The following is a 20537-nucleotide window of genomic DNA, read 5'->3' on the forward strand; positions in this document are numbered from 1 at the left end:
GAGGTGACTCCTTCCGATCCAGGATGGAGCCTGAACTAGGGGACAATGATTCTCATTTGAGAGGTCTGTCCTGCATGGCTCTGCTGTTCCTCAGTGGTTTCAGTCCTGTGTTACAGGACATAGTGGATCAGTCCCATCCTTGTGAGGCCCATGGTGACTGAAGTGGCCCAGCAGGACAGCTTAGGACAAGGCCAGCGTTGCCTGGCAGCAGTGTGCCAGCTTCTCTTCTTTAGTTAATTGTCACAATAAAAACTGTGCATGTGCTACTAACAAACTGCATGTGGCACTGGGAATGGGGCTCAAGGGCTTATTGAGATGGTGCCGAGAAATTCCTTCCCCAGGCTCCACCAGCCAAGACGGCCCTCGCCTGGGAGCTGAGAGCCTCCGTTGTGATCTAGCCCTGGATTTGGGGTCCCTCTGCCTTTCCCCATGGCTTACCTGACCCCACCTCTGAGGATGAGGGGCTTCAGAAGGGCTGAGCCTGCCCCAGACATACGCTGGGGTCAAGTGGAATAAGGGAAGGAGGAAGCCAGCCAGACCAGTGCAGGCCGCCATCCAAGCGCAAGCCCACTCTCTCTGCTTCCCATGGCCGCCAGGGGAGCAGCTTGGTCCTGCCACGCCCGTCCACCCTTATCTCTTCCTCACCACGCAGAGATGGAGAATGCTGACTGTACTGGGAATGCTGTTCTGGAACTGGGAGTCTAAATAAACATTACCCCTTCTAAGTTCACTCGGGGATCTGTCAGCAGCAATCATTTGTATGCAGTGACTGAGGGCAAACTGAATTCCTGGTGCTAAAGGCCTTTCTCTGTGGAACAAGCAGGAATGGGGAGCGCTTGGCCTCTGCTCCCCAGCTCCCCATCCTCCCTCCCAAACTCAGCAGGCATGTCTGGATCCATAGAGGTGTTTGGCAGAAGAGAGGGTCTTCAGAGGACCAAAGGGCTTCAGAAGACCACCAATCCCAACGCTTTGCCAGCTGTAGTAAGTCTGAGGAGTGCTCCACCTTGTATGTTGATGTCTCAGGCAGCCTGTGGGTGTGGCCACTGATAAGGGTGTAATGACACCCCAGCCATTTCCCTCACCTGCTGTGCTGGCCTGCCTTGCCTTGGGCAACACTTTACTGAGACACCTGCAAACAATCCCTCCTCTTTTTCCTCCTGCTCTTCCTCCTCCTGCTGTCTGTACCTCCTCCCCTTTCCCCTTGTATGAGTGGATTTTACATTTTAGAGCAGTTTTAGATTTGCAGAATAATTGATTGGCTAGTTCAGAGAGCTATGTGGGTTTCTTGTAAACAAACATCTTGGACAGTAGTACAGTGCACTGGTTCAAATTAAAAGTATCTGCATGTTGCTAACCCATGGTATCTCTGGATTTCCTTTGTGCTGCCGGCCTTCTCTCTGTCCTGGGATCCCATCCCTGGCCCTGTTGTTTTAGCACCAGGCCGCTCTGGGAAGACCCTGGCTGTCATAGTTCCTCTGACCCGCTTGTTTTGGTGATGTGGCCAGGTGTGTAGAGTGCTCGTGCCAGTGCAATTGACCGAAAGCTTTGCTTGTGATAGTGCAGACCTGTAGTTTGGGGAGGAGATAAGGGTGATGAATGTTGTGTTTGTCACCTGTGTCAGTAGACCATGCTGCTGACATCACTGATGTGTGATTGCTGCTGATGTCATGCTGCTGTTGATGTCATGCTGCTGTTGACCTTGGTTGGGCTGCGCCAGTGCCTCCCACTGCGGAGTTGGAGGCAGCGCTTCTCCGTCTGTGCTGAGCCTTTGGCAGGAAGTCCTTGCACCTGGTGATGGCTGTGGGGGGAGCCCCCCATCTCGAGGAGGGATGGTAGGGAGGACAGAATCCCCCGGATACACCGAGGGCTCCTCTCAGGATCGTCTCTTCTCCCGTTACCCTTTAGTCAACCACATATTCAATAGACTAGGGCATCATGATTTTATGCTTAGGGTTATAACTCATGGAAAGGATTTGTTGCTCAGACTGTGGACCTAGGTTCCCTATGTGTTCCCTCGACACACCCTTCCGTGTGGGCGTGGCATGGGCGTGGCGTGGGCCCTGGACCTGTGTAGTGAGTGGCCTGCAGTGAAGAACATGAGGAGTGACTAGAAATCATCATTTTCACAAATTCAGTGGAGGCATTTTTTAAATGGGAGAATGATGCTCCAGAGATTACTAGGATTGTTTTGCATTTAGTGGGAAATATTTCATATGCATAATTGAATAGAGATAATAAGTTAGGAAGCAAGACAATGAAAGGAGTAATCAGCACCCAGCTGTAGAAACGCAGAATCTTTATGAAGAAAACTGCATCATGGCTATTGGGTGACACAAAGATTGTGATGTGTAAGTTCAGCATGCCCCATCTGGGAAGACTAAATATTATTAAAAGATGTTTTTTCTTTATGAGATATTTTATAGACTTACTGTAATCACAATAAAAAGCTAAGAGTCCTTTTATTGGAAATACACAAAATCTTTACATAATCTGTTTTAAGAAACAAAGGCGGCATTTACAGTAAAAGTACTAAAACCCTGTATTTAAAATACACCCAGGGCTGGGAACATGGCCTAGTGGCAAGAGTGCTTGACTTGTATACATGAAGCCCTGGGTACAATTCCCCAACACCACATATATAGAAAATAGCCAGAAGTGGCGCTGTGGCTCAAGTGGCAGAGTGCTAGCCTTGAGCAAAAAGAAGCCAGGGACAGTGCTCAGGCCCTGAGTCCAAGCCCCAGGACTGGCAAAAAAAAAAAAACCAAAAAACCCCAGAAAAGTAAAAAACAAAACAAACAAACAAAAAAACCCACCAAACAAACAGTAGAACAGAATACAAGGCCCAGAACTGAAGTCCTAACTAGCCCTAGGAGTAGCCCTAGAATGAGAGGGTGGTGGTGGCCATTCTCTGAAGGCTGGGTGCCTCCAGATAGCCAAGTCAGGGCCAGAGGCCACCATGTGAGTGGTGGCAGGCGCTTGGGCAAGCGCAGAGCATGCTGATAGACAGAGCACAATGCCATGGTTCCCACTTCACAGCTGACGTCTGCCAGGCGATAGAAGGCTTGCAGAAAATACCTCTGATTGTCAAATGAAAGCGCGGGGTATAAAAGTCAGCAAGGAGGGCTGGGATGTAGCTCAGTGGCAAAGCACTTGCCTAGCAAGTGCAACGTCCTGGGTTCAATCCCTAGTACCAAAAAATAAAAAAGTTAGCAAGGAGATCTGGGCCTGGGCTTTTCCTGGAAGGAAGATCTTTTAGGGCTGTTTCTGTTTCATTGCTTGATACGGGTCTGCTTACTAGGTTTAAATCTTCTTGGTTAAGGTTGGGCGTATCAATATTTGCTAGAAATTCGTCCATTTCTTCCAGATATTCGAATTTGTTAGCATATAGGTTTGCGAAATATTCCCTTATAGTATTCTGAATCTTGGTTGTTTCTGTCATCATGTTTCCAGTCTTATCTCTCTCTGATTTTGCTTATTTGGGTGTGCTCTCTTGTTTGTTTGTTTTTTTTTTTGTAAGATTTACCAAGGGTCTATTGATTATGTTAATTTTTTCGAAGAACCAACTGTTTTGTTGATTTTTTTTTTACTCTAATTCATTTAAATCTGATTTAATTTTAATTATTTGCTTCCATCTATTGGCTTGGGGTTTGGCTTGTTGCTCTTTTCAAGGAGCTTCAGGTGCATCACTAAATTGTTGGATTGAGATTTCTCCAATTTGTCGACCTAGGAGCTCAGAGCTATACATTTTTTTTCCTCTGCATCCTGCCTTTGCTGAGTCCCAAAGGAACTGATATATTGTGTGCTCCTTTTGGCTAAATAACACAAACATTTGAATTTCTGTTCTGATTTCTTCAATGACCCACTGGTGGTTGAACAATGTGTTATTGAGTCTTTATGAGATGCAGGATTTTCTATGGTGGCTTTAAGTGTTGAGCTCAAATTTTCTTTTTTTTTTTGGCCAGTCCAGGGGCTTGGACTCAGGGCCTGAGCACTGTCCCTGGCTTCTTTTTGCTCAAGGCTAGCACTCTGCCACTTGAGCCACAGCGCCCCCTCTGGCCATTTTCTGTATATGTGGTGCTGGGGAATTGAACCCAGGGCCTCATGTATAGGAGGCAAGCACTCTTGCCACTAGGCCATATCCCCAGCCCGAGCTCAAATTTTATTCCCTTGTGGTCTGAGAGCATGCAGGGAGTGATTTCAGTATTTCTGAATTTGCAGATATTTGCTTTGTGCCCTACAATGGAGAATGTTCCATGTGCTGCCAAGAAGAATGTGTATTCTGGAGTTGCTGGGTGGGATATTTTGTAGATGTCGGTTAAGTCTAATGGATCTATGCAATCATTTAGTTCTGAGATTTCTTTGTTGAGTTTTTGGCATATTGATCCATCCAGGGGTGACAGTGGTGTGTTAAAGTCTCCAACTACCAAGAAAAAAAAGCCAGCAAGGAGTCCAGCACCTCACAGTGATGGGTGACAGCAAGAACAAAAAAGAAGTCATCCGTCTCCAGGGCTCTGTCACTGCCTGGTGGCTATCGTTCCCCCTCTGTGTCTCTCCCAAGCAGCTCTGGGAAGCAGTGGCTTTTGTTGTATTTTGTCTTTTGCCAGTCCTGGGGCTTGAACTCAGGGTCTGAGCACTGTCCATGGCTTCTTTTTGCTCAAGGCTAGCACTCTGCCACTTGAGCCACAGTGCCACTTCTGGCTGTATATGTGCTACTGAGGAATCGAATCCAGGGCTTCATGTATATGAGGTGAGCACTCTACCACTAGGCCATATTCCCAGCCCCCAAAGCAGTGACTTTTGAAGGAAGAAGTGTGGGTTTGGACTGGGCAAAGGCCTAGGGAGAAGGGAGAGTTGGCTAGTGTCCAGGACGGCTGCAGGATGGTTGTGGACAGCTTTTAGGTGGCTCTAGCGCCTGTATACTGGGGCTGGAGGCCGGCTGGGTGAGCAGAGCCCTGGTCTGGGTGGGCCATGTAGGTCTCCAAAGCTGATGTCAAAGGTCAGAGATCAGGGTGTCCACCTCAGACCCGAGATCGGCTCCAGTTCTGGGCTAGGGTCGGATAGAGTCCTGGGAGAGAAGGCACTCAGGAAGAGCCTGCGATTTAGACCGGAGGTTAGTTATAAATGAGACCATAAACACCACCACAGAAATTCACTGAGAAAACGGGAAAACCAAACTCAATCGGACACTTTTATGTGTGTCAACAGTGTACTGAATGCCCTTGACGCACTATGAATATTAAAAAAAAATGAAAAGTCCACACCAGACCATGGTGTCTGCACTCTCCATGGAGTTGGTCACACGAGACATGTGTGCAAGGCCGCCTTGACCTAGTGTCCAAAGTGTGCAGCAAACCCACATGAGCTCTGTGTTTAGACTTGAATCTCGGCCCCAGGATATCTCGTTATGCGTATGCAAATATTCCAAAGTCTAGAAAACTCCTACATCTGGAAGTTCTGAGACCAAGCATTTCAGATAACCAGACCCAGTGGTGATGTTCAAGGTGAGGGGAGCCAGCGGGCCCCAGCCTGCTTCTAACAGCCCCGTGAGCAGACGGAGACCAGATACCAGCTGGGTGTCTTTCCTGCTCAGCTCAGGGCAGAGGGCGCTCCACGGAGGAGTGTCCACAGAGCAGATATGTCCATGGAAAAGGCTGACCAGGTCAGTAGATTTTTTTTTTTGCCAGTCCTGGGGCTTAAACTCAGGGCCTGAGCACTGTCCCTGGCTTCTTTTCGCTTAAGGCTAGCACTCTACCACTTTGCACCACAGCACCACTTCTGGCTTTTTCTATATACATGGTGCTGAGGAATTGAACCCAGGGCTTCATGCATATGAGGCGAGCACTCTACCTAGGCCATGTTCCCAGCCCCATTTTTTTTTTTAAGTCTGATATCAATGTCGAGGCAGGTCATGGGAACATGACTTTGTGGGATAAATCCATGCTCTTGGGCAGTGGATACAAAAAATCCTGGATGAAAGGACTGCAGTGAACACAGGTTCTCAGCTATTCACAAAATAAGATGGGCTGGAGGCTTGGCTCAAGGGGTAGAGCTCCTCCCTTGCAAGCATGAAGCCCTGCATCTAAATTCCAATACCTCCAACAATTAAATAAGGTGGACATGATCTAAAAGGAGAGCAAATGAGGCACACAATTAAAAAATAATAAGAGCATGCATCTATAGCATGCTGGCTTGTATATGTAAATATGCATTTATGTTTAGAGACCGGAAGGAAGGACAGAGGAGGGAGGGGGAGGGAAGGAGGGAGGGGGCAGAGGAGAGCCAGTGATAAAGCAAAAGGGACAAATGTTCGTGATAGAGGAATGGAGAAGTGTTTTTCTTATTTCTACAACTTTCCTTTAGCTTTTAACTTATGTCCAAGTGAAAATTTTTTTTTTCTTTAAGTAAACCCTGGACAGAGTCCCCACCCTGGAGGAGGCGGCCACACGGTCTTCCTGTGGTTTTCTCTGGGCAGCCCTCTGGGCAGGGGCTGGCAGCTGGCTGGTCTTCCGTCCCTAGGTCTTGCCCGCTCTGTCAGATTAGGCCTGGAGGACAGTGGTGTCTGTGCTTTGCCACGTGCTGGGTGGCAGGGCTCCAGCTGCAGCTGTGGACTGGGGGGTGGGGTACAGCTGGAACACCCCCCACCCCAACCACACAGGCACAGCAGCATCTGTGCAATGCACACCCTGAGTGTGACAGAAAACAGTCGGGGTTGTCTGCTGCCTCCCAGATGCTCGCCTGGTCCCTCGCACCACCCTGTGCAGGCTCAGCCTACACCTCTTCACCCAAGCGCTGTCAGCTGTGAAGCTGGCCTGGTCCAAGGGGGTCACCATGGCCCCATCCCCATCTGACCTTCCGGAGACCTTCTCTTCAGTGAGGGCCTGTGTCCTGGGTCATGCAAGTCTAGCACTTCCCCTGTTGCACCAACTCCAGCCTCTGAAGTTGCATGGGAAATCCCACCCCCCACCCCCGCCTGAAGAACCTTGTGTGGAGCTGTAGGAAAGGGGCGTCTGTGGCCTGCACTCATGGTGAGAGACGGGGGTCAGGTCTATCCTTGGACAACTGTGTTACAACCCTGCAAGGACTTGTGCTGCTGCAGTTGTTAGCCAAGTTTTACTGCAAGCAGTAAAGTAACTGAGTTGATTTCATAAAATGAGCGTCTGCTTAGCTGCATGAAATGCATCCATTGGGGAGTTTGTAGAAATATGTAAGGCCTGGCTTCAAGAGAAAGCCAGATTTACATTCCTCCTCATCTCAGCAGGAAACTCTAAATCAAAGGCAACCAACAAATCAACACATGCTTATCTGTCTGGTGCATTTGTCCCTCTTTGTAATTACGTGTTCATTTGTGAGCGATCAATGCTAGGCTGCTGGCTAGATTCTCAACTCCCCCCAGAGCTCTGTCTTGATAACTCCCAACTCCAGGGTCCAGGCAGTGCCTGGCACAAAGGGCTTTCTCTGAATATCAGTGTAAAGAAGGGAGGGAGGAAGGGAGAGAAGAGGGGAGGAAGGGAGAGAAGAGGGGAGGGAGGGAGAGAAGAGGGGAGGGAGGGAGGAGGGGAAGAAGGAGGGAGGAAGGACAGCTGGTTGGCTGTCTGGACAGATGGACAGACAGGGCAAAGGCCCTCCCTCTCTGCACCACCTGCTCATTTCTGCAGACGATTTCTTCTTGCTTAGTAATACCAAGTGAGTTGCCTGGAAATGAGTTTGTTCTCACAGGACTATTCTAATTTATTTTGCTAGCTATTTTGCAGAATGCGAACAAAATAATTCAAGGCATCTGGGGAAAAAAGTGTTTTTTTTTGTTAATATAGTTTGCCTTTGTTTGATAACTACCTTTTAAAAAAATTGTGTGGCAACTGAAATTCACTATCACCAGATCACACTCTGCACACTTTTCCCTAATAAAACAAAATAGTATGGCCACATGGTCAAGTCCTTAGAGAATGTGCCTGGTATCAGGGAAAGTAATTAAGCTCCAGGGCCCAACAGGAGCCTGGGAAAGTCTAACTAGAAACTACAGGGTGAGAGGGTATTGCCTACTTAAAAATGGAACTGGGCATTGCAAGTTTTATGATGTTTTGACTTCTTAAAGCCATGGATGCAGATTCTTATTTCTGGGCGGTTACGTGTCTGAGAGTCACGGACCAGCCAGCAGTATCCAAGGCAAAAGGAGGGGTTGCACCCACTGCTTCTGCCTCCTGCAGTATCATAACATTGAGCTGCTTTTGTGTCAACGGGAGAGGCAGGTGAACCTGAACAGTGGGCACCCAAGCCCCTCTGAACCTGGGAACCAGGGTGTTGGGCAGTCAGCACCCAAGCCCACCAAGGGGTTTTCCCACTGCCACACAGAACCCCTCTCCCCTGGCTCTCAACTGTGTCTTCAGAAGGCCACAGCCCATCACTGTAGATCTGACTGCAGGCTCCAGTCTGAGGGCATCTAGGGCTCCTAGGCCACCCCGTCGCCCCAGGATGGGCTTCTCTTTCATTTGGGGCCAGAAGTGTGGCCTCCTTGATGCTGAGGTCACAAGCAAGGGCAGAGGTCCCTGTCAGGAACCAGCAGGGAAGTGACATGTCGCCTTGGTGGAGTGTAGGATTTGTCTGCTTGGTAATGAGCCGTGGACCCTAGGACCTTCTGGAAGCACCCAGTCCTTCACCTCTGACCCATTAGAAGTCACTAATCTGAAACCGACTGCAGGGTCTAGGGGAAGGATGTGTGGCAGGTGTGAAAATATTCGTAGGCCACTCAGAGGCAGCCAGGCCAGGGAGAGGGGGCCTTGGCTATGGGAGGTGACTCAAGAAACTTCTGTGGGCCTGAACTGGAGCTACCTCAGTCCTAACGGTGGACCGGTTAGCCGAACCTCATCGGAGGCTGAAACTCTCCCTCCAAACCTTCTGTCCAGGCAGGAATCCTCAAGGACGCTCCCAGCTCATAAACCTGGGCCTCTGGAGCCCTAGGAGATGCCCCAGGGAGACTGGCAGAAAAAGCCAGCGGGGCATCCCAGGAGGCCAGCTGGGCATCGGGGAGGCCGGCCGGCGGAGCATGGCCCATGCGTGGCAGAAACTACCAGCATCTCTTCTGCAGACAGTCAGGGAGGCACTATTTCCCCCATTTTGCAGATGAGAACCGAGATCCTGGTTCGCTCTTCTCCGGGTCAGGCAGGCATTCAGGGAGGCCCTGTCCGCGGCCCCGCAGGTGCCCCGCGCCCCTCCGCGGTCTGGGCGTCCCGGGAACAGAGCGCCAGGCATCCCGGAACAAAAGGAGGCGCGGGCCTGAGGCACCCACCGGGAAGGCGGCGGATTGTGGAGCGCGCGGCGCGGCGGGCCCCAGCCCCGCTGGCCCGAAGCCGCCTTTCTTCTCTGGGCACTGGGACGGTCGAGAGGGGGCGCAGTGCGCCGCGCGCCGGCCCTGTCCCGTCGCGCCCTCCCTCCGCCTCCGGCACAAAGAGCGCCCGCTCCTCCGCACCGCACGGCGCATGCCCGGCCCGGAGCCGCAGGCGGCTCCGCGGAGCGGGCGCGGTCCTGGCGCTTGTGCGGGGTCAGGGCCCGCGCAGGGCGGTGCGGGACCCTGAAGCCGCTCACTCCGCAGCGCTGCCCGGGCTGCGCTCCCGCTAGCGCACAGGGCCTCGGGGAGGGAGATGGGCGCGGGCGGGGGCGGGGGCGCGCGCCTTTGTCTCGTGTGCTCCCGCGCGGGTGGCACCGCGCCGGTCCGGGCCCGAGTGCTGGGGCTCCAGTCGTCTTCCGGCCGCGGTGGGGCGGATGACAGGCGGCTACGGCCGGAACGTCGGCTCGGGGAAGCTCTTTCGGGACTAGCGGGACTGTGAGGACCGCTTTTACAGGCGCTGCTGCCGCGGGGCTGGACGCAGAGCCCCGGGGACGGCGAGGATCCTGAGCTGCCGCACGCGAGTCCCCGCGCCAGACAACAAAGGGAGGCGGGCGGCGTGGGGCGGGGCGAGGCCAGTGGCTGCGGGGGGCGCGCCGTGGGGCGGGCGGGGCCCGCGGAGCCGGGCGGCGTCGGGGCGGTGCCAGACCCGCGCTCTGGAGCTCAGTCCCGGCCTCCGCCCGCCCCCCTGGCCCGGCGCGCGCCAATCGCCTCCCCCAGCGCTGGTGTCGGTGACGCCCCGGCCTCGTCCCCCTCCCAGCCATCAGCTTCGAGCTCAGTGGAGGGGAGGAGGAAAAAGCACTGGGGCGGGGGGGCGGGAGGGCGCAGGAGCGGAGGGGGGAGGCGGGGAGGGCGCAGGAGCGGAGGGGAAGGCAGGCAGGGCGCTTGAGCGGGGAGGGGAGGACGGAGGGCGCAAGAGCTGGGGGAGGAGGCGGGGAGGGCGCAGGAGCTGAGGGGGGAGGCGGGGAGGGCGCGGGAACGGAGGGGAGAGGCGGGGAGGGGCTCCTTAAAGAAACGCCGCCGCTCGGCTCGCGCTCCGCTCGCGCGGCTTTGTGGCCAGCCAGCCGGGCGCTCGGGGCCACGCGCGGCCGCTCGGGCTCTGCCCCCACCCCGACCGCCCGCAGATCTGGGGTGGGGACCCCGGCGGGGCTCCCGCAGCCGCCGCCCGGTGCGGACTGCACAGCCGGAGCAGGGAGCCGCGGAGCCCCTGGCGGCCGGCGGCCTCCCCGCCCCTGACCGCCCGCTTCCCGGCTGCCTTTGTGGCTGCGGCTCCCGGGCCGGGGCCGGCGGCGCGCGGCGCGGCGATGCCCAGCTCGCTGTTCGCAGACCTGGAGCGCGGCGGGGGCGGGGAGAGCCCGGACGAGCAGAGCGCCCTGCGGCTGGCGCTGGACCAGCTGTCCCTGCTGGGGCTGGACGACGAGGGCGCCGCGCCCTACGGCGAGCCCCGCAGGCGGAGCGTGAACATGACCGAGTGCGTGCCGGTGCCCAGTTCCGAGCACGTCGCGGAGATCGTGGGGAGGCAAGGTGGGTCTGCGGACTCGGGGCTCGCCCGGGAATGGAAGAGCTTCACGGGGCGGGCGCGGGATCCGCCCGGAGATGGATGGAAGAGAAGCGCGGGGAGGGCACAGGGTCCGCCCAAGGATGGAAGGGCGGCGCGGGGAGGGCGCAGGATCCGCCCGGGGATGGAAGGGCGGCGCGGGGAGGGCGGCGTGGGGCCGGCGCCCAGACAAAGAAAGTGCGGGTGGGCGGCCTCCGGGAGCCACGCCACCGCCCCGCTGTACCCGCCACCACCCGCTAGGACCCCAGCCTCGTCCCGGAGCCCCTTCTCCTCCCCCTCCCCTCCCGAAGAGCGTTTAAATCTAAGGTGCTGGGGGCGCGCTCGGCCCCGGGGCGGGAGCATCGGGAAGGGAGGCGGGGATGCAGTCCGGGGAGGAACAATGGGTCCTGGACCGACGCCCCCAGCCCTCGAAGGGTCCCCGTGGCGCCCAACTTCTTTGAAGCCCCCAGGTCTTCAAAGCCGATGGAGCCCAGTGCATCTCCCCCGTGACCGTTCCCGGGATTTGGCCTTGGAGGGCTGCAGATGCTCGGGGCGGGGCGGGGCGGGCAGGCGCGGGTGGGATGCGCTGCCCCGTGCTGCTCATTGGGGTGGGCGCGGGCGACGCCCCCTCCCCGTAGACTGGGCTGAGCCATGGGGTGCTTTGTGCGCGCGGGTCTGGCCCCTCTCTATGCTTGAGGCTTCGGTCATCTGGGTGCCCCTTTGGCCCCTTGCTCCGAGTCTTGGCCTTCGGGAGGTGCCCCGTCAGCGCAGCCCGGCCCTCCCCGAGCATCCCGGGCCCCGCCCCCTCCACACTGGGCTCCGTGGGACACCGAGGTAATGACTTAACAGCCATGTCTCTCTCCTCCCCTGCCTGCACCCGTGCCCAGGTTGTAAGATCAAGGCCCTGCGCGCCAAGACCAACACGTACATCAAGACGCCGGTGCGCGGCGAGGAGCCGGTGTTTGTGGTGACTGGCCGCAAGGAGGACGTGGCCATGGCACGGAGGGAGATCATCTCGGCGGCAGAGCACTTCTCCATGATCCGCGCCTCCCGCCACAAGAGCGCGGCGCTGAGCGGCGGGGCAGCGCCCGGCCCGCCTGCGCTGCCGGGGCAAACCACCATCCAGGTGCGAGTGCCCTACCGCGTGGTGGGGCTGGTGGTTGGGCCCAAGGGCGCCACGATCAAGCGCATCCAGCAGCAGACGCACACCTACATCGTGACGCCCAGCCGCGACAAGGAGCCCGTGTTCGAGGTCACAGGCATGCCGGAGAACGTGGACCGCGCGCGCGAGGAGATCGAGGCGCACATCGCGCTGCGCACGGGCGGCCTGGTTGAGCTCCCCGACGGCAACGACTTCCATGCGAACGGCACCGACGTGGGCTTCGACCCGCATGGCGCCGGCGCAGGCGCACTCTGGAGCAAAGCCTCGCCAGGCCGCAAGCCCTTCGCCAGCTTCCGCAACGACAGCTCCAGCTCCTTGGGCAGCGCCTCCACCGACTCCTACTTTGGGGGCGCAGGGGGCAGCGCGGCCGCCACCCCGCGCCTGGCCGACTTCAGTCCCCCCAGCCCTGCGCTTGGCTTCGCACACAACGGAACCAGCAGCAACGGCAATGGCTTCACCTTTGCGGGGGAGGCTGCAGCGCCGTCCCCCGAGGGCTCGGAGCCGCCGCCCGCCTTCGACCCCGCGCCTGCCCCGCCGCCTGGCGCGCCTCTGCTCTGGGCGCCCTTCGAGCGCTCCCCTGGCCCGGCCTCCGCCGCCACGGCCTCCACCGCCACGGCCTCCACCACGGCCTCCGCCGCCACGGCCTTTCCCGCCGCGCCCTCAGGTGCCAGCCTGGGCCCAGGCCCGGGCTCACGCCGGCTGCTCCCAGGCAGCTGCCCGCGCCTGTCCCCGCCCCTGCACGCGGCCCCTGGCACGGGAGAGCACCGCCTGGCCCGCCGCGTGCGCAGCGACCCAGGCGGAGGAGGCCTGGCCTTTGCCTACGCCTCGGGGCTCGGGGCGCCCCCGCCGGGCCTGCCGCCCACCGACCCCGCGGGGGACGCGGCGGGGTCCTCCTCGGCCTCCAGCTCCTCGTCCTCGTCCTCCTCGTCCTCCTGCTCCTCCTCCGGCCCGCGGCGCAAGGGCAGCCGCGACTGCGCGGTGTGCCTGGAGAGCGAGGTCATCGCCGCGCTGGTGCCCTGCGGCCACAACCTCTTCTGCCTGGAGTGCGCGCACCGCATCTGCCAGCGCAGCGAGCCGCGCTGCCCGGTGTGCCATGCCGCCGTCACGCAGGCCATCCGCATCTTCTCCTGAGGGCCTTGGCCTGCGCTCCTCCTCTCCTCCGGCCTCCAGCTTCCCCCCCCCCCACCCACTCCACACTCCACCCTGCCCTCCATCTTCCTCCTCCTCTCCTTTCCTCTGGCCCCCTCCCCTTCAGACTCCAGCCTCCATCCTCCTTCCCTCGGGCCTCCGCCCCCTCTCATCCTCCCCTCCATCCTCTTCCTCTCCTCCAGCCTCCTTCCCCTGCCTGCCTGCTTGGTCCCCTCCCTCTGCAACCCCCCCCCCCAACACTCCGAGATCCGAGTGGAACTTGGAAAGCTGTAGTATCTGCTCTTTTTATTTTTATTTTAATTTTAAACGAAGGAACTGACCAGGATTCCTGCGTCCAGGATACTGCAGCCTGGGAGCCTCCACCACCGGAAATGCATGCTGTAGTGAAGATAGTTGTTACACTGTACAAACTAGGAAGCTTCCACAAGAAGAAAGCCCCGCGAGTTTCCCGTTTGCTTAGAGTAGGATAGTGGCCGGCGGTGGTGAAGGCGGTAATGGTGCTCGGTGCTCAGTGCTCGGTGCTCTGCGGATCACCCGCGACCCTGCCGTGGGCGGGGCGGGCTCCTCCCACGCGCCCCGCGGGCCGCCGTGGATCCTCCTTGAATGTCCGTGGAAGGGCCAGGATTTCCTGTGAAACCAGGATACTGCAGCTTTACGAGAGTTAAAGAAACTGTAACATATCTCTTATATATTAAAGAAAAAAAAAAACCTTTAAAAGTTTTAAAAAGAAATTGCATTAATACAGATTGAAGTATTTTATTCTTTTTTGACTTGAAAAATTATATTTCATATTGCAAAGATGTTTACAAGTATTTTAATTTAAGTTCAGTGAACTTTTTTGTAGCTGGGTTAAATCTTTTTTATTTTTAGTATGGCCTTTATGGCAAAGAACACTGTATTATTTTAATATTCAACACAAGTGTGACGGGATTGCAAACCATAAACTATGTCACGTTTTGAACAGTATTCAGTTGGGGTGGGGATTTTTATAAGTTCAGACAAATCTTCTAGATCTTCACCCAGCATATTTTCTATTCAGTGATATAAAGCATATTTTATTCTATATTATTACAAAATAAAAAAAACTGAAACGTATAAACACGTCAAAAAGAACTGTGGATGCTTTCTAACATTTGTATAAATAGAATTCCGTGCAAGTTACAAAAGTTCTGTTGCACCACTATAGTTTTAGTATTTCTATTTTAATACATTTGTTTACCACTCGTTTATGTATATGTAGGTGATGTTACTTGAGCTTAAATGTACTTTACGGAGCAAAGTTTAAAAAAAAGTATATTTTATTTTATGATAAAGGGCCTCTAACCTCATGGTCAAATACTAATATTATATTTGCTGAGACAAGATTGAAATTGTATCAAGAGTTTTATTTTTCTGACATTTAAAGTTCTACATAATAAAGGTAAAACTTAAGTAATGGTGCTACTTCATTTTTTAAGTATTTCTATATAAATAAAATATTGAAGAAAGTCCCTGTTGTATGGTGCCTTGATTTCTGTCAGAAGCGTCTTGGCTTGGTCAGGTGTTCTGACACAACTTCCCGCTGGTACTGTGTGGAGACCCACCGATGTTCACAAGGGGGTGTCGCTGTGTTTGCTTGGTGGCCGGGCAGAAAACCAGGAGTGGAGGCTGTGGCAGGGGCGTGCTGTGGAGGCCGCGTTTCCATCAGACACAGGCGGCACAGTGCCTACTGTCCAGGGCATTGGGGGAGGGGACAGGAATATGTGTAGTTTCTTTTAAAATCAGAACAGTAACAACAAAGAAAATGGAAATAGTCTAAAGAGATGTTTTAATTTTCAGTCTAGAAAAAAAAGTTTGCCTAAAAATAGTAAAAAAAAAATCTAGCATTGGCATCTTAAAAGTCAAATAAAAAAGTAACAATGTGGGATTAGTCTTGAAGAAGGCGGGGCAGGGGCTGTCGCTGCAGGAGCCTGAGATCAAGTAACTTGCTGCATGGTGTGGATCTGGGAAAGCCAGGGCCTGCAGGGAGCACCAGGGGCCTGCAGGGAGCACACAGGGGTCTGCGGGGAGCCCCAGGGGCCTGCAGGGAGCACACAGGGGTCTGCGGGGGAGCACCAGGGGCCTGCAGGGAGCACACAGGGGTCTGCAGGGAGCACCAGGGCCCTGCAGGGAGCACACAGGAGTCTGTAGGGAGCATACAGGCCTGCAGGGAGCACACAGGGGTCTCCAGGGAGCACCAGGGACCTTCAGGGAGCACACAGGGGCCTGCGGGGAGCACACAGGTCTGCAGGGAGCACACAGGGGTCTGTAGGGAGCACACAGGGGCTTGCAGGGAGCACACAGGGGCCTGCAGGGAGCACACAAGGGTCTGCAGGGAATACGAGGAGCCTGCAGGGAGCACACAGGGGCCTGCAGGGAGCACACAGGGGTCTGCAGGGAATACGAGGAGCCTGCAGGGAGCACACAGGGGCCTGCAGGGAGCACACAGGGGTCTGCAGGGAATACGAGGAGCCTGCAGGGAGCACACAGGGGCCTGCAGGGAGCACACAGGGGTCTGCAGGGAATACGAGGAGCCTGCAGGGAGCACACAGGGGTCTTCAGGGAGCATACAGGGGCCTGCAGGGAGCACATGGGTCTACAGGGAGCACATGGGCCTGCAGGGAGCACCAGGGGCCTTCAGGGAGCACACAGGGGTCTGCAGGGAGCACACAGGGGCCTGCAGGGAGCACCAGGGGCCTTCAGGGAGCACACAGGGTTCTGCAGGGAGCACACGGGTCTGCAGGGAACACACAGGAGCCTGCAGGGAGCACCAGGGCCCTGCAGGGAGCACACAGGGGTCTGCAGGGAGTACTAGAGGACTGGGGGGAACACCAGAGGCCTGCAGGGAGCACACAATGGGCCTGCAGGAAGCACACGGGCCTGCAGGGAGCACCAGAGGACTAGGGAAGCACACAGGGGCCTTCAGGGGGCACTGGAGGACTGGGAGGGGGCGGAGTACGAGGGGCCTGCAGGGAGCACACAATAGGCCTGCAAGGAGCACATGGGCCTTCAGGGAGCACTAGAGGACTGGGGGGAGCACACAGGGTCTGCAGGGAGCACACGGGCCTTCAGGGAGCACTAGAGGACTGGGGGGAGTATATGGGGTCTGCAGGGAGCACACAATGGGCCTGTGGGGAGCACAGGTCACCTGCTGGAAGCACCAGGGCCTGTGGGGAGCCACCAAGGCCTGCATGGCTGCCTCTTCCCATCCTCCCATGGGTCTGCCCTGAGTAAGGAGAGGGAGGAGAAGGTGGCCCAGCACCCATGGCCTCCATTGATGCTCACGTTGGGGAAGCTAGAGCAGAAGAGCTGGGAAGGGCCCCACTAGATTTGATCCCAGCTCCACCCAGGGTCCTGTGTGCAGGCCCGGCTCATGGTGTTGACAGGTTTAGGTGTAGACTGTTTGTTGTCCCTTGAGGAAACTTTTTGTTTGCCCTTGGCAGCTGTACCTGCTCCCTAGCTGCTTGCTTTCTTCTGGTCCTGGAATTTAAACTCATGGTTCCTTAGCTTTTTGCACTCAAGGCTGGTGCTGTACCACTTGAGGCACAGTTCCACCCAAGCCTTTTGGTGTTAATTGGAGATAAAGATTCTTGGGCTTTTCTGCCCAGACCGGGAAGAACCTTGTTTCTCAGATGGTAGCCTCTTGCCTAACTAAGATTATAGGTGTGAGCCACTAAATGATTTTGTGGGCCTAATATCACCTGTGGGCAGGACACCTCCACCACTGCTAGCAAACCAATACAGGACCATTTCCTAGTGTGTGGATGTAGATGCACTCCACAGTGTGCGATCTCTCCGCTCCACGGTGTGTGATCCATTCCTCACTCTACAGTATGATCTACTCCCCACTCCACTGTGTGTGATCTATTCCACCCAGTGTGATCCACCCCACGCCCCAAGCCCTGCACTCTCCTGGTTCTGCTGCCTGTCCGCCCCCCCCCCCCCCATCCACCTCCTGCCATAAGGGAATACCAGGAGCCACCATTTGGAGTCAGCTCTGTGACTTCAGACATGCTCTGTGAGCTTGTGGCATAACCCAGTCGTTGTTAATGAGCCATTAGGAGAACATTAGAGCAGGGCACAGAGTTCACAGTGAGGAACTGGTGCCCAGGCCCCTCACATGGAGGCCTGGGCCCTCCCTGGCATCTTTGACTGATCTGTGCACACAACTCTCTGGCTGTTCAGTCCTCGCTGGTCTCAGCCCCATGAGTGGCTGCACACCAGGGCTTTCAGTGCGATGCACTTCCCATGGTGGGGATTGGTCTGGAGGTGGGTGCTCCTGCGTGCTGATGGTTAAGGGAGGGTTGATGGGGTTGCGATGCAAAAGGCTACATTCTGGTCTCCACATTTAATACCTGGCTGGATCCCCCAGGGCCCGGAGCCTGTCCCTCACTGCCTGGAAGTGGCAGCTCCAGGCTTGCCAAGTGGAGAGCCGGGTGCGGGACAGTGAATCCTAGGCCTTACCTGCCTCCTCAGCTCATATTTGAGCACAAGTGTGTGTAGCTTTCCCTCACAGAATGGAAGGCAAAGGCGGGAGCTGTTCACTCATTATTGTTGGCGGCTGGCTGGCACTCGGTCCTGAGCATTTATTAATGGGCCCTGAGATGCTGAAATGAATCTTTTATAACAATAACTCATATACAAAGAGACTGAAAATGCATCCTTACAATTGTTGGTTGTTTTCAATGTGCATAGAATACCGGCCGACCTGTTGTAAGAGAGACACCAGTTAGCAACTTCTGGTAGTTACAAATGAAATGTTAGTGCATTTCTTCCGTGTACAGGTAAGAACTCTGTTTTTCCGCACGCAGCTCAGTGGGTCTCCCAAATGTGTGGGATGCCGAGACCCTGTGCTCTCTGCGGGCTCAGGGTCCTGGGTGTGAAGCTTGAGTGTGCACAGGGAAAGTGTTTCGGACTGCTGTTCCCACACAGCTGCCGCTCTCTAGGCCCTCACTCCGGTGTGTTCACCCCATCCCCAACATCTCACCCCAGAACGTTTTGCATTTCATTCCCTTCCTCTTGACTACTGCTGGTTAATGGTTCACATCTCCTACGTCTATTTGTTTTGTCTTCCTATCCACACATGTTTAAGCTCATTTCTAAACTTCACCTGTGAGTGTGGATGCATGTACAAATCAGAAAAGTTCCGGGTAGGCTCTCTAAGTGTGCGCTGGCTGTTTGAAATGATGAGGAAAAAGACACACCCAGGCAGGACTGGAAAAAAAATTTTTTTGAATCCCTATACATGTGATACATATACATACTTGCACAATCTCACACACACTCACACACTCCACTTGGAAAACATTATCCTGAAACTATTTCATGATATGCAATTCTCTTTCCTAGGCCTGTTTGATCTTTGCTTCTAAACGCATCGTTTGCCTAAGGATGTGAGAATAGACTAATATGCATAATTGAGACAAACCCAAAGCAAATGGTTTCAAGTTCTGCCCTAGCCACGGTTTCAGTGCTCAGCTGTTTTTGGACTTGGATGGTGGGGGGAGCCCTGACCATAGTGGACGGCTGTGGGCGTGGTCGGTGGAGTCAAGTCACAAATAACAAGTCTGGCCTGGGCTTCCCACCTCCGCCATCCCTCGCCTGGGAAGACAGCTGCTCCTCAACTGTCCCTGGGCCACGGTGATCCTAGCTGCTCCAGGCCCCAAATCTGCCCCAGGTGGCAGACAAGGAGGGAGAGAAGGAAGAACCACTTCATGGGAATTTCTGCTCCTGGAAGAGAAGAAATTGTTCTGGCTGGATCTTCCAAGCAAACTCTCAGACCATTGGAGATCACAGGCCTCCCTCCCGGCCATCGGGCTGGGCCCTCGGAGCTGGGAGGAGCAGGGGGAGAGGGGACTGGATGGAGAGTGGGGGCCACCTGTGTGCCCACTGGGGAAACGTCCCACTGTTCACAGGGGTTCACAGTAGCATTTGCTCTCCAGGCCAGGTCCAGCGGAGGCAGACTCAGAGGTTCTGCTTGCCTCTGGGACAGAGGCCCTAGGGAGAGGAGTGGGCTACTGTTGGGGGACCTGGGGCACAGGCCAGGTGGGGGCAGAGGCCCTGGCAGGAGGAGTAGGTTACTGTTGGGGGCCTGCTGCCAAGAGAGAGGAGGAGGCAAGGCAAGAAGCATGCTGGGTCCTGCAGCAACAGCTGTGTGGACAGAGCTTGCAGCTGCCCAGGCTGGCTGAACAGCTGGAGAGGCGGAAACGACCTGCTGGGAAAAGCCAGGCATGGAAGCCCTGCCCTCTGGAAAGTCTGGACCGGGACAGCAGGATAGACATCAGGGGAGACCCGTAGGGGACACTGGGTCTGCTTTTCCAAGGGTCCTCACCAAGGCATTGAACCTGACATCTCACCCCGCCCCCCCATGCCAGGAGCAGGGGGGGTGGGCTTGGAGAGCCAGGTCCAGGGTGCCCCCTCCCTCCTGCTCTTTTCTCCCTTCTTCTCCAGCAGCCGAATGGACAGCTGAGCAAGGGTGGAAAGATCCTGTAATTCATGAAGGTCTAATGGCACTTTGCTTGAAGAGGAAGGATCTGGGAGCGGCCAGGAAGGGAAGGGGTCCTGGGGCTTGAACGCGGGTCCTGGGGCTTGAACGCAGGACCTGGACACTGTTCCTGAGCTTTTCTGCTCAATGCTAGTACTCTACACCTGAGCCACAGCTCTGCTTTGGCTTTTTCTTTTCTTCTTCTTCTTCTTCCTCTTCCTCTTCCTCCTCCTCCTCCTCCTCCTCCTCCTCCTCCTCCTCCTCCTCCTCCTCCTCCTCCTCCTCCTCCTCCTCCTCCTCCTCTTCTTCTTCTTCTTCTTCTTCTTCTTCTTCTTCTTCTTCTTCTTCTTCTTCTTCTTCTTCTTCTCCTCCTTCTCCTTCTCCTTCTCCTTCTTCTTCTGCAGGGGGTGGGGATGGGGGTTATTGGAGATAAGAGTCTCACAGGCTTTCCTGCCTGCTTCGAACTGTGATCCTCAGATCTCATAGGCAGGAGCCACCTGTCCCCAGCTAGGATGGTGTGTGTTTGTGTGTGTGTGTGTGTGATGGTCCTATGGTTTGAACTCAGAGCCTTGCCACTTGAATTACACCCTTCCCCCCAGTAACCTTTATGCCTTAGTTATTTTCCAGGCAGGGTCTTGTGCTTTTGGCCTGGGCAGGCCTGGAACTGTGATTCTCCTAACCCCTGCCTCCCTTGAGGCTGGGATGACAGGCATGGATGCTGTGTGCAGGGACCACCGAGCGCCGGCACACCATCTCCTGCCTATCATCCCAGCCTTGTGGGAGGCAGAATTGAGATCACATTCCAGGG

General features: G+C 55.6%; 1 protein-coding gene across 1 annotated transcript; it reads left to right on the top strand.

The window, feature by feature from the left end:
• The first annotated feature begins 10667 nt into the window (after positions 1-10667).
• Positions 10668-13237, top strand: Mex3b (mex-3 RNA binding family member B). Its single transcript, XM_048368895.1, has 2 exons — positions 10668-10903; positions 11804-13237. The coding sequence occupies exons 1-2, from the start codon at positions 10684-10686 to the stop codon at positions 13207-13209; spliced, it is 1626 nt and encodes a 541-aa protein (XP_048224852.1). The 5' UTR covers positions 10668-10683; the 3' UTR covers positions 13210-13237.
• The last annotated feature ends 7300 nt before the right edge of the window (positions 13238-20537 follow it).

Source organism: Perognathus longimembris, chromosome 20 (assembly GCF_023159225.1).
Source record: "Perognathus longimembris pacificus isolate PPM17 chromosome 20, ASM2315922v1, whole genome shotgun sequence".
NCBI classification, from domain to species: Eukaryota; Metazoa; Chordata; class Mammalia; order Rodentia; family Heteromyidae; genus Perognathus; species Perognathus longimembris.